The sequence below is a fragment of the Lepidochelys olivacea genome (genome assembly GCF_965140295.1).
Source record: "Lepidochelys olivacea isolate rLepOli2 genome assembly, chromosome: 10".
Classification (NCBI taxonomy): Eukaryota; Metazoa; Chordata; order Testudines; family Cheloniidae; genus Lepidochelys; species Lepidochelys olivacea.
Genome location: NC_140420.1, coordinates 85,200,932 through 85,215,100, shown reverse-complemented (window position 1 = coordinate 85,215,100; position 14,169 = coordinate 85,200,932). Strand labels below are relative to the sequence as shown.

Below are 14,169 nucleotides of genomic sequence, written 5' to 3'. Positions count from 1 at the left end.
CAGCCTGTAGCAGTGCATAGGATTCTTCTGTCCTAAGTGCAGGACTCTGCACTTGTCCTTGTTGAACCTCATCAGATTTCTTTTGGCCCAATCCTCCAATTTGTCTAGGTCACTCTGGACCCTATCCATACCCTCCAGCATATCTACCTCTCCCCCAAGCTTAGTATCACTTGTACCCTCAGTAAGTTCACAATTCATCCCATCATCCAGATCATTAATAAAGATGTTGAACAAAACTGGCCCCAGGACTGATCCCTGGGGCACTCCGCTTGATACCGGCCACCAACTAGACATTGAGCTGGACAACCTTATAGTCCTTTCATCCAATCCATACTTTTTTAAACTTGCTGGCAAGAATAGCGTGGGAGACCGTATTGGGACACTGGGAACTTATGTTCAGTTGCTTGTCCAGTGTGACCCCTCAATCCTTTTCAGGGTCCTTGCTTTCTAGAATATAGACCCAACTCTGCAGGTATGATCTGCATTCCTTGCTCCTAGATGTATAACTTTGCATTTGGTTGTATTTAAGTGCATTTTCATTGAATGATACCAAGCTATCCAGACAGCTCTTGTGACTGTCCTATTAGTATTGACCACACCACCAATCTGTGTCATCCACAAAGTTTTATCAGCAGTGATTATATTTACTTCCAGAAGTATTGATGAAAAAGATGACTTCCACCAATTCCTGCAGCATTCCATTAGAAATACCCCCACTTGATGATGATTTCCCCATTGACCACCACTTTTTGACATCTGTCACTCAGTTCTTAATCCATTTAGTGTGTGTTCTATGGATACTACATACTGCTAATTTTTCAAATCAGAATGTTGTGTGGTACAAAGTCAAATGTCTTATATCTATCCAGTTACCTTTATTAACCAAACTTGCACTAACAAAGACTGAAATCAGAGGTTTGTTTGACAAGACCTATTCTCTATAAAACTAGGTTGATTGGCATTAATTATATTCCTAGTCGAATTCTTCAATAATGGTAACTAGCCTATAGTCACCCAGGTCATCCCACTTTCCCTTTTTGAATATTGGCACATTAGCACTCTTCCAGTCTTCTGGAATTTTTCCAGTATTCCAAGATTTATTGGAAGTTAACATCAGCAGGTCAGAGATCTCCTCAGCCAACTCTTTTAGGACTCTCGGGTGCAAGTTCTCCAGACCTGCTGGATTTTAAAACATTTATCACTAGTAGATGTTGTTTAACATCCTCCTCTGTTACAATGGACTGGAAAGTAGTTAGTCATCCTCGTGTGACACAACCACATCATCCTTCTTCTTTCCAACACAGAACAGAAATAGTTACTGAAATAAAGCAGTGGTGGAGCCCTGAGCCACATATGCTACCAGAGCCTAATCAAGAGAAAGTATTCAGATGCATACATGCATCCAATCACCAATGGCGATTAGCAGGCTATATGTGGCCTCTGTGTACAGTCAGAGACCAGAACTGATAAGCAGCACAAGAGGGAAAGCTCACCTTGGCCTCCAGGGTACATACAGCGAAAGGCCCGACCAAGCTCTTCTGCCTGGACCCTTCCTGCTGGGGTCAGCTCTCCACCCCATTTCAGCACCAGTAGCAGAGATGGGGAGGGCTCCTTACGGGCATCTAAAACAGATAAACAGGTAGTCACCAAACTGTAAAATAGGGACACAAGCTCCAGAGACCAGGGGGACTACAGGGCAGCGGCAGAGGAGTCTCAGCATGGGCATGATTTCAGTGGGCGCTGGATCAACGAGAGCCTGTCTAATGGACTTCAGTGAGTGCATGATTAGGGGGTTCTGGATTTTGGGGACATAGGGGTCAAATTTCCAGTCTTAATGACAGAAGTTCAAGACAGGGCATGTGAACTCCAATCCACCCTAAGGGATGGGGGTATGGCATAAAGCATTCAGGTGTTAGCTCCAGTAGGTCTTGCCATAGTGGCAGAGTAGGCATGCATTCGTCCTTCTGACCAGCACTCTGCTCAGTTCCCACCACCCCAAAGGTGCAGTCCAAGCTGGGGTGGCAGAGCAGCACACAGGTACTGAGCCCCAGGGATTAGAACCAGTCTGAGAGGGAGTGCGTGCGGGGTTTTTAACCTTCGTCTTCACTGGAAGCTTTTGGGTGTCCACGAGGCAGGTAGGTTAGCTGCACCTTGCGGTTAATGCCAGAGAAATGTCCGTACCTGTCACAAAGGGAGATAAATCAATATCCTGGCCCCATAGCCAGGGACATTCAAGCTCCCTGCAATGCCCTTCTTACAGTCCTTGGACGAAGTTCATTTCCTGGCAGCACCACTAAGTGGTCAAGTTGTGCACTGGTGCTCTACATCTGTGACCCAGCATACAAAGCTGGCAGGTTTGCCTGCTGCCTCATTTAACAAAATGGTCTGAAAACAGAAGACTTTTTTGGACTCAGAAATTAAGAGTGTTTGAAACCCTCTGGACACTAATTTCTATCTATACCTTTGACAGATAAATACAAGATCCCATAGTGCTGCCTCCTAGGCCCAAACAAGGTGAGATCTGATCTACTTATTAGATTTGGGCTTCTGTATGTTCGGAGATGCCATAAGACCACCATGTCACCTGTTATGTTGGCCCCATAGGCTATTCTGGATTTGGCCTTGTTTGCCTTACAGAGGTACTGGATTCACCAGGCCACATCAAGGTTTCAGTTTTCCTTTTGTCGCACTCTTGGTGCTAGAACAACCTCACTGAGCAAAGCTACCTCCATTCCATTTGCGGATCTCTAGACAGAGGACATTATATGCACAAGTGCTGTACATCAAGGGGATGATTTTTCCTTTTCTCCAGCAGTGGAAGTTCCCAATTGTCACAAGAGCATTGCTAGGTCAGGGTGCTGGGCCTTTCTACACGAAAACCAGAAGACGTCATGCTTACAGTGCCCAAAAAATAAGAAGTGGTGCTTGTGGTGCGAGAGTTTCGGAGCAAGCCCTGCTGGTGTCATCCTCCAGATACTGCTGCCTACAAGGAGGCTGCAGCCTCTGTCACCCCTAGGGGACTGGCCAGGCAGGACATGAGCAGCACACAGTGCTTCAGTAACGTGTCTCCCTTCTGCAGCTGCACTATTATCCGCCGGGGAGTAGGTAGCCCTAACATGAGCCTCCACCCCACGCGACTCGCTCTTACTCACATTTCCAGGACAGTTTTTAGCTGCTCCAGTTTGGACTTCCTCTCCTCGATCTCAGTGTCATTGTGAGTTCCCAACTCCACCACTAGCAGGCGCGCAATATCCAGCACTTCCTGTCAGGGATAACAAGCACCATCTATCATGTACCCAGAGAGCTTGCACCCCCTACCCTTCCAGTGCCCCAAGGCTACGGACACCCAGCCCCACAGTCACCAACTCTCCTTCCAGTGTGCCAGGGAGGATGGGCACTCAGATAGCATGCACCTAGCTCCATGGCCACTCACATCATTGAAACGGTTTCCCACACTCATCTGTGGGGACATTTTATTCTCCAAGACACAGCCTTAGCCAGGATAAGTTAAGGCCAGTTCTGGTTTCTTCCACTTTCAGGTTGCAGCTCTGTCCTGCTCAGAAGCAAACACAAGCCTTCAATTCCTCCAGTTCTCGAACTTTGAGGCGCTCTCTCACCGAGACAGCACCGTGATGGGAGAGCAGCAGGACTGACATTATTGTGATTCTACAGCAGTTCATCTTTCCTCAGGTTCTTGCCCATGAGCAGTCCCTGCTGGAAGCTAGTGACATGACTTGCTGTGTATGTGATGGGGAGAGTGCTCAGGTAGTGCTCCTCCCATTGACCATCCCCACATAAAGCTTTCTCTGGGATCCAGATCACCCAGATCTTCTGTACAGTGACCCCAGGGAGGTCTTCCCCTCACCTGCAGCTGCTCTGGTTTCTTCAGCTTCAGCTTCCCTGTCTTGTAGCCATCGTATTTCTCAAATAATTCGAAGAACCTAAACAGACAGACAGACCTAGTCAGATTTTCAGTTCTTCCCATGCCAAGAGGATGGTCATGCCTACATACCCAGCTATGCCTCTTCAGTGAGAGCTGGCATGTCAACAGGCTCATTCCTGCCCCCAGAATTTCCAGGAAAACAGGTGCTTTCAGCCTGAACTAGGAGAAGGAAAGAGTAGCCAATGGTTTCTCTCCTTGACAGGGGCCCTTCCCTTTGCAAGTGCCCAGCAGAAAGTCCAAGATCTTGTACTTCGAACAAGCCTTCACCCCGAGCTGCCCTCTCCCAGTGCTTGCATGGAAAATGTAGGAGCTTCCTGGGGCAGGCTAGATTGACTGAGTTAAAGATATTAGCTCTGAATGGAGCTAGAGAAAGCACCACTTCCCATGCAGTGGACTCTCATGCTTGGTCCATGATCTCAGCAGCTAAGCCCTCTACCTATCATTTCTCTTGACTGCAAGAGTCCATACGCCTTCTGCTGCACCCATTACCTAGAGTGTTTAACCTCCATCTTCATCTTCTGCTTGGGGGTGCGGTCTCCATGCCGTATCACTGCAATAACACAGCGCAGCTCCATCCTAGCGTGGGAGAAACCAAAAAGCATAAGCCCTGTCAGGAGACAGCACCCTTTCCATATATTCCTCCTTTTCCCATTCCAACACCTACACCAACACAAGGAGACAGATCCCAGTCTTGTGGAAACCCCTTTTGCCCCCATGCTCTCAGAAGTCTGCTTCAGTATTAGAAAGCCTACACCAGATCTGGAAGAATCCCCATCATCAGATGCGGTAACCCCAACCCAGACTGGCACACAAGTTCAGAGCCTGCAAGACAGGAGTCAAAATGCTACAGCCACATTAACACCACAGCAGACAACAGAGTCACAGAATTCACAAGCATGATGTGCAAGCATGAAGCAGCAGGAGATTCTGGAGGCGTGAGCTGGGCCAGATGTTAGGGCAGCTGTCGGAACAGGACTTTGGACTGTGCCAAACTGCTTTCAGGAAGTGCACAATCCCACTTTGGGAACACAGGAATGGCCAGACTAGACCAGACCACCGAGATACCGGTCTCTGCCTTTGGCCAGGACCAAACGGAAAAACCATGCACCAGGCAGTTCTGGGACAGCCTGCCCCAGAGCCAGTTTCCTCTGATCCCCATTAGTTGAGCCAGCTTATGCCCAGAAGCAGGAGCGATGATATCGCTTCCAAAACTTTTCAATAATTACTACAGTAACTCTGGCTGTGCTTATTATCCATATAAATGGCCAGTCTTTTTTTTGAGTCCTATGCAGCACTTTGACACAATATGCAATTGTGGCAATGAGTTCCACAGGCTGTCTTGTGTGAAAAAATATTTCCTTTCATCAACTTCAAATTTGCCACCTTTCAATTTCATTGACTGTTCTCGACAACCTTTCCCAGAATACAAGAATAAAGAGAAGTTCCTGATCTACCTTCTCCAGATCAGTCATTATTTTATATATTTTTATCCTACTCTCTTATTTGTCTCCTCTCTAGGGTAATCATTCCAATCTTTTCTCTCTCTCTCTTCATAGGAGAGTTTTGTCAGGCTCCTGTTCATTATCACCCCCTCTACACCCCATCTATTTCTCGTACAACCTTTTTACGACAGGGTGACCAGAATTGACCACAGTATTCTAAATGAAGACATCTCACAGATTATATAATGGCATCATGATACTTTCACTATATTGTTCTCCATCCCATTTCCTCAGTATCCTACCAGGTTTGTTTTGACTGCAGCTGCACACTGAGCAGGGGGCTCACGCAGCTGTCACCATGACACCCATGTCCCTTCCCTGAGTGGAGATCGTTACTTTAGAACCCTCGAAGGCATATGAGTGGTTCATATTATTCCTCCAATGTGCATTAGTTTGCATTCCTCAACACTCAATTTCATCCTTCATTGTGCTGCCCTTCCCTAGCTTGATTAGGTCTCTCTAGTGAGTTACAGTTTGTGTTCTGCATAGACCCAAATGCTTGGAGGGGAAGCACAATGCTCAGGGGGAGTATGGCAATCCTTGGCTACCCATGGGGGCACCCTTTGCTGGGGCTAACAGATACTCACATGGTGCCTGAAGTTGTGGGGACAATGGGAATATCCTCTGCCTCCGTTGGGATGGACCAGGGAATCTGGAACTGGGGAGCCAATTCCCGCATGATTATATTCCTGGAACAGACCAGAACACAGGAATTCCATTCCCTTAGCAATCTGCACCCAGTGACAAGCTCCCCTAGAATCCCCCTCCACCACAGACTTGCTCAAAACCCATTATGCCACAGATGGTGCTTCCTTTAGTCCTGCACACACTCTCAAGTCAGATTTTCACATCACAGACCCAGCAGGAGAGCTCCAGAGTGCAGCAGGTGTTGGCATCCTTTGCATCAGTCCAAACAAATGCTTTCCCAGTATCTCCAGTACAGTAGCTGGGTTCGTAGGTTATAAGAAGGCCAACTCATCTACAGTTGATATTGGCTGGCAAATCTGCATCTGAGAGAAATTAACCCCTTACACCCTGGAGCTTCCCCATCCTAAGCACTTACAAGTTTCAAACACAAAGCAAGTGTTCCCTGCTCAGCAGTTTGCCGAGCTCGCCAGAATAAGGTGAGCAGGGTTATACCACATACTTGAAGGAGCTCCCTCTCTCACACACACACACACACACACACGCGCGCTCTGGCTTTAGCTCTTTACATACCCAAGAATTTTGGCGCAGTCATCATAATACTTCATGGAGTTCTTCACAAAGCTGAACCCATTCACATCACAGACAAAGGAGTGGCCATTTGCCCGCAGAAGGTCAAACCCACACACTGTCTGCTGCATGAGGAGGAAACAAAAGGCAAGGGATTCAGACAAACCTCCCCAAAAGCTCAGGGTATGGGGCAGGCAACACAGGCCCGGCCCAGCAGCTGTGAAAGAGGACTATGCAGCACAGGCCTAGCCAATACACTGTGCAACTTGGCTCCACAGAGGCCTTCCAAGCTCTGCTTTCTCTGGCAGGAAGGCTAGGGCTCTCTGGTTTCAGCACCCCCACACCACCAATACGTACACTTCATGGATTCTGGGAGAAAGAGACAGAGGAGTTACTTACCAGTAATTGGCCCTTTCAGGTAAGCCTGTCGGATCAAGGGTCTGCACCATGAGCAAATGAACCAGGACAGCAGAACTGTCACAACAAGCATAATCTCTGGGTGCCAGGTCAAGAGTATATGAGAAATGACTACACTCTTGCTCTCAGTCCTTTGAGCTCAAACCTCAGCTGAGGGAAAAAGCCACATACAGAGCTCTGAGAAGCAGCATTACAAAGTCCTATGATGAAGACAGCACAACTACTATGTAAGCTGTCTTAAGTCTCAGCTGAGTGCACTGGACATCTCCAAAATGTACATGAATGTCTGCTAGGTCATAACAATAGCAATATATAGCCCAATTCATTTGGTCCGTTACCCCTCAGAGGCTGTTCGACTCCTGGTCTCACCGGCACATAGCTCAGAAGTGGGGAACTTGTGGATAGGTTTGGTTCCATACAGACAGGGTCCCATATGTTCTGCAATTCCACAGCCATGGCATTTGTGTGGAACCGTTTTCCACAAGCTTTTCTCCTCAACCACAAGGGCTAGAAAAAGGAGGCTACTTACCAGTAACTGGAGGTTCGAGATATGTGGTCCTGGTCTGAATTCCAAATGTGGATGTGCACTCATGCCATGTGCTGCAGCCAGAACAGTTTTGTATTGTATCAATGTCCTTTGACCCGCACGTGCATCGTGCCTTGTCCACAGATGCATCCAAGGCTATAAGAGGCCGTGCGGGTCGATGCTGCTCCAGTGTCCTCAAGAATGGCCTGAACCTCCTTAGGGAGCCCAGACAGCTAGAGACAGCAGTTGTGACGAAGTACTATGCCAGTCGCCAATGAGCATGATGCAGTGTTGGCAGCCTGTACAGCTGTCTGGAGGCTCAACTTGGTGAACAGTTGACCTTTGTCCAGCAGCACCTGGAAGTCTTGCTGTTTGTCTGGCAGTAGAAAAGCCTGAAACTCTGAAAGCTTTGAATATGTGAGGAAGTCATATTTCTCCAACAGGGCCTGGTAGCTGGTGATACAGAACTGCAGTCCCACAGAAGAGTAGTCCTTCCTATCCAAAAGGTCCAACTTCTTGGCTGCCCTGTCCAGAGGAGTGACTTGAGGTGGTGTTGGCAAGCATGTTTGGTCGCTGCATGAACCACCAGTGAGTTGGGAGGTGGGTGCGTGAAAAGGAAGTCCGTGCCTTTAGACAGGACAAAGTATCGCCTCTCTCCAAGTGCTTGGTGGTAGGGGCACAGTGGGCTGGTGTATGCCAGACCATCTGTGCTGGTTGCAGGATGGCTTCATGAATGAGGAGGGCAGTCTGTGAAGGTCCTGGTGGTTGTAGGAGGTCCAGTAGCTGGTGTTGTTTATCCTGGATCACCTCCCGCATGAGCCCAAAAGCTATGGCCACATGATGAAGCAGGTTGTGGTATTGTTTATAATAATCAGGTGGGGAGAGGGAGAGCAGGATCAGTGCCTCATCTGGCAATGAACAGGCTCCAACAGGGACCCAAAATACCAGTTGCACTATATCTTCCTCCCCTTCACAATAAGCAGAGGAGGGTGCGGTGCAGGTAGCCGATAGTCGGCAGGATGCCGCCAGAGGCACACTATGGTCCCAGTACAGGTCCCATGGAGGCTAGTAGGACCAAGCAAATGCGTCGCTGTGCAGTGGCAGACCCCGGAGGGAACCATGGCTCAATGAGGATACAGTGGTCGGCACCTGGGATCTGGACTGTGAGACTGGGCAAGTGAGAAGGAGGGATCTGGCTCCGAGAAGCACTCAGACTCGGAGGATGGGTCCACAGTGGCAGATTACCCACTGGGCCAACGGGCCCATGCCCAGAGGCCTCGGCCAATTGGGGGCCCTGGAAAAATGGGCGCCACCGCACCCCAACCTGCCTGCCTCTCCTGCCACGGAGCACGGGAAGCCCCCGTAACCAGACCCCCACTCCCTGGCAGGAACGCTTTGGGGGGGGGTGAGAGGGGGAGGGAAGAGACTGCAGGCGGAAGGGGTGGTGAGGGGCTCCCCCCCCGACTTGCTCTGGTCCAGGGCCCCACAAAACCTAATCCGCCTCAGTGGGTCTGGTAGGGGTGGAACCGACTGTGTTGGCAGTGCAAATCGTGTGGAAGAAGTGTGCCACTCAGGAAGGACCAGGAAGGCAGGACTGAGGTGTCCAGGGAACCAGAGAGCAGCAGAGAATCAGAGTATGGAACCAACAGCTTCACAGTGGGTCTCAACAGTTCCACGAATCCAGATGTGTGGGGGGGACCACGTGTGGTAGTCTGAAGGGGCCAAGTGGGGGGGACAGTGCCGGTGGCTGCTGTGATAATGGCATCGGAATAGTGACCATGGCTGAAGAACATGTCTGGATGCGTGCACCAAGAAAGACAACTGAACCAGTGCAGCTGCAATACTTGGGTCTCCTATCCACATTATTACTCTAATGGTGCAGAGGAAGGGGTTTTCAAGACTGGCTCTAAATGGTGCAACCACACTGGTGCTGAACCCCTGAGAAAAGCAAGGAGCAGTTCCACATACAGGCACAGGACCAAAACCAGGGGGTAGCAATGCCACAAAGCATCTAATGTACACAGGCCCAACAGCAAAACAGACACTGAAAAAGTGGTGGAAAACACCCACCAAAATGTACATGAGAGTGGGAAAGAGTAGTGAAGGAAGGGACAGGCCAGGGGAGTAGCAGATGGCAGGCCACAAGTTAGAGAGTGACACCAACCAATGTAACACAAGCAGGCTAAATGTTCTCAGCCCACATGTAGCTGAGAACACACAGAAAACTTCTGAGCCGCTCCCTTCGCCCCCCACCCCCGTGTCCCCTCAGCTTTCCTGACTGGTTACAGACCTCGGCCACAGGGGTGTCAGGGCCACTGGGGTGACAGGCTGTAGCATAAGTGGATGCCTGGGGCACAAACAGGATGTTTCAGGGAACAGTCCGTTACTCCTACAGAATGGGAGATGCACAAACCTTAAAGGCAACACAGACTTTCCTGGCAACTAACTTCTCCATGGCAGTCAGCATGACCGGATAGCGGATTTCTTTCCCCTCACTGTCCCGTTCAACTTTCCCGTCCAGAGCAGGGGACTTCCGGGCTTCCGCATGGGCATAATCCGGCCCAACTGTGTACACCTGGGCAGAGACAGAGGTGAGCTAGGTGGCCTGTATCACTGGATTATCTAGCCAGGTTCCAAAAAGTTACAGCTGAGCAGACAGACAAACTAACTGGAACCCACCAGGACACACCTGGGCTGCAGACATATGGAGAAGTGGAAGGGGGTTTGGTGCCACACACTCTCCTCTTTAATGTCTGAAGCAGACAAGCATTAAATCCTCACCCTGATCAGGCAGTGCTGTCACTGACTATCTGGAGGGAACACTCCAAAGAGTTCTCAGCAGAGTTCTTAGACTACTAAGACCACAGCTACCCAAGGTCTGGCCAAGGAGGCAGCCATCCCTCACTTTCACTCCAGCCTTCTCCTCACCTTGACATCAGTGCCATCTGTAGGCATGAACTCCTCGTAAATGTACGAGCCCGTTTTCCGTACACTGCTTTCAGGGGAGTAAACACTGCTCCGGCTACCGATCTGAAATCAAAAGATGAAGAGAACCTCAGAGGAGGTAAAAAGGGAGGTGTTCAGTGTGAGCTAAAATATGCTCATGCAGGATCCACTGCTGCAGGGGAAAAAAGAGTGAGGAACCACACAGGCCAGGCACCCTAACTGCACTTATTAGTCTGTCAGTCTGCTTGACTGTGGATAAGTCTCTCTCGCACACGAACACACAGCAAGCCACCTAGCAGCACACAGGGAAAAGTACTTTCCCTTCAAACTCTCCTCTTTTATGATAAAGTGTTCCACTGTTTGGACTCTGCCTAACAAAGAGCTAAATGGGAAGTTTAAATAAATTCAAATTCAGCCACACAAGAGCTTGGCAATGTAAGCAATAGCACTTCCTTGGGAACAACCTAATCCAAAAGGCTGCAGCAAAGAGGGATGGAATGGGACCCTTGAAACTGGGTATGAATCACAGAAATGCAAGGGTGTAAGGGACCTCAAGAGGTCATCTAATCCAGCCTGCAGCACTGAGGCAGGGCCAAGTAAACCTAGACAATCCCTGATGGGTTTGGAAATTAGGTTGGTTTAGTGTGATTTGTTCTTGATAAATTCATGTGGACTGTTATTACTCTGTTATCCTCCAGGAGCTTACAAATTGATGTTTTAATCATATGTTCCGGTATCTTTCCAAAAAGAAAAGGAGTACTTGTGGCACCTTAGAGACTAACCAATTTATTATCTTTCCAGGTATCTAGTTAAGTTGGCTGGTCTATAATTCCCTATGTCCTCTTTGTTCCCCTTTTTAAAGGCAGATTCTGTGTTTGACCTTTTCCGTTCCCTGGCACCTCACCCATCCTCCATGAGTTCTCGAAGATAATCGCTAACAATTCCAAGATTACTTCAACTAGTTCGTTTAGTACCCGAGGATGAATTTGGTCAGGCCCTGACAACTTGAACACATCTAATTTACCTTAATATTCTTTAACCTGTTCTCTCCCTATTCTGGCTTGTGTTCCTTTCTCCTTGTTGTTAAATGTTAATTGTGCTAAGGATCTGGTCACAATTAACCTTTTTAGTGAAGCCTGAAGCAAGGTAGACATTAAACACCTCAGCCTTCCTGACATCATCTGTTATTAGGTCTCCTTCCTTGCTAAATAGTGGACCTACACTTCTATTTTCCTCTTGCTCCTAATGTATTTATAGAACCTCTTCTTCTTATGTCCTTTTATGTCCCATGCTGTACATAAAAAGAAAAGGAGTACTTGTTGAAGTGAGCTGTAGCTCACAAAAGCTTATGCTCAAATAAATTGGTTAGTCTCTAAGGTGCCACAAGTACTCCTTTTCTTTTTGCGAATACAGACTAACACGGCTGTTACTCTGAAACCTGATGCTGTACATAATGCATTTTGTGCCGTAGCCTTTCCAATTCGGTCCCTACATTCTTGTGCTATTCTTTCATACTTCTCCTTAGCAATTTGTCCGTGTTTCCACATTTTATAGGTTTCCTTTTTGCTGTTCCACCTTTAACATTATCTATGAGAAACTTCAGCACTCCTGAACCACTTTTCCCCTTAGGTAAGGTCCCATGAGAAGAAAATCTACCAGTTCTGAGTCTGTAAATTCTATATTTTTGAAATCCATCATTATTCTGCTGCTCTCACTCCTTCCTTTCCTTTGAACCATTAAATCTATCATTTCATGATCACTTTTATCCAAAATGCCTTCAACCTTCAGTCAGAACTAATTCCAATTCCTCTAGGTCAGTCAGAATCAAATCTAAAGTGGCTGTCCCCTAATTACTTCCTCCACCTTCTGAAACAAGACATTGTCCCCAGCACATTAAAAGAACTTATTGGATAACAGCTGCCACATATTGTAGTTATGGAGGGGCTAGTATTAACTCCATAATTCACGCTAAGTCAGAAGTTTTCAATTTAAAGGAAGCTTTAAACCTTTACTTTTTAAAACATCGTATTGATATGATAAAAACCAATCCACAAAATGTAAATTGGCACTATTTGAATTTCCTGGTGGTTTGAGAAAAATAACTCAATACAGAGAGAACAAGAGCTCAAAAATCACCTCTTTGCATTTTCACTTGTCTCACCTTTTTGTACCTCCTTCTGCAATAAACCTACGGCACTCCAGCCAAATTGCTGCTCTTAATGCACAGATTGCTCAAAATACCAGCTATACAATTGCCGTGCTTGTCTATAGAGCATTTTATAACTTTTTACCCATAACTGAAAGTTTGTGTGCTATGCCGAACCTGCCAATTTGACAGCAAATCTGTCATATGTGAACACCACCACTCACTTCTGAGGGCAAAAAAAGGAGACCAAAAGTTCAAACCTAACCTCATCTATCCTCTGTTTAAATTCCCATGCAGTTCACTACCCATATCATTGACTAGGACAATAAACCCCCAACTTAGATGTCAGTCAGGGAAATACAAAAACAAGAAGTCATTAATGCAAAATTTCAGCAGTGCCCTCAACATTGCTAAGGCAGAATAACTTCCCTGCTGCATAGAATGTGGGAGTCAGATGTGGAGATCTATTGATATAAGTTGATACAGAAGTAAATGAATTATAGTGCAAGTCTCATACGCTGGTGTCCGCATTTGTGTTGTGTGTCTACAGGAAAAGAAGTGAAAGCCATATGGAGTGCAGTGTTAACAGCACTGTAGGCAATATAAAGGTGGAAAAAATGCACAGGTCTTTCCCCCAGCCTATTTCATAGAATCATAGAATCATAGAATATCAGGGTTGGAAGGGACCCCAGAAGGTCATCTAGTCCAACCCCCTGCTCAAAGCAGGACCAATTCCCAGTTAAATCATCCCAGCCAGGGCTTTGTCAAGCCTGACCTTAAAAACCTCTAAGGAAGGAGATTCTACCACCTCCCTAGGTAACGCATTCCAGTGTTTCACCACCCTCTTAGTGAAAAAGTTTTTCCTAATATCCAATCTAAACCTCCCCCACTGCAACTTGAAACCATTACTCCTCGTTCTGTCATCTGCTACCATTGAGAACAGTCTAGAGCCATCCTCTTTGGAACCCCCTTTCAGGTAGTTGAAAGCAGCATTCAAATCCCCCCTCATTCTTCTCTTCTGCAGGCTAAACAATCCCAGCTCCCTCAGCCTCTCCTCATAACTCATGTGTTCCAGTCCCCTAATCATTTTCGTTGCCCTTCGCTGGACTCTCTCCAATTTATCCACATCCTTCTTGAAGTGTGGGGCCCAAAACTGGACACAGTACTCCAGATGAGGCCTCACCAATGTCGAATAGAGGGGAACGATCACGTCCCTCGATCTGCTCGCTATGCCCCTACTTATACATCCCAAAATGACATTGGCCTTCTTGGCAACAAGGGCACACTGCTGACTCATATCCAGCTTCTCGTCCACTGTCACCCCTAGGTCCTTTTCCGCAGAACTGCTGCCTAGCCATTTGGTCCCTAGTCTGTAGCTGTGCATTGGGTTCTTCCGTCCTAAGTGCAGGACCCTGCACTTATCCTTACTGAACCTCATCAGATTTCTTTTGGCCCAATCCTCCAATTTGTCTAG

At 47.5% G+C, this 14,169-nt stretch overlaps 1 protein-coding gene across 2 annotated transcripts in view; it reads right to left on the bottom strand.

Annotated features, from left to right (window-relative positions):
- The window catches only part of PPIP5K1 (diphosphoinositol pentakisphosphate kinase 1), a 145,716-nt gene that overhangs the window by 117,014 nt on the left and 14,533 nt on the right, over positions 1-14,169 (bottom strand). For both annotated transcript variants that reach the window (XM_084640955.1, XM_084640954.1), the window contains 9 exons: positions 10,532-10,633; positions 10,017-10,178; positions 6,664-6,785; positions 6,033-6,134; positions 4,433-4,519; positions 3,866-3,941; positions 3,153-3,262; positions 2,096-2,181; positions 1,494-1,622 (listed from right to left, as the gene is read on the bottom strand). In XM_084640955.1, coding sequence (XP_084497081.1) covers positions 1,494-1,622; positions 2,096-2,181; positions 3,153-3,262; positions 3,866-3,941; positions 4,433-4,519; positions 6,033-6,134; positions 6,664-6,785; positions 10,017-10,178; positions 10,532-10,633 — 976 coding nt within the window. The remainder of the gene's footprint in view (positions 1-1,493; positions 1,623-2,095; positions 2,182-3,152; positions 3,263-3,865; positions 3,942-4,432; positions 4,520-6,032; positions 6,135-6,663; positions 6,786-10,016; positions 10,179-10,531; positions 10,634-14,169) is intronic.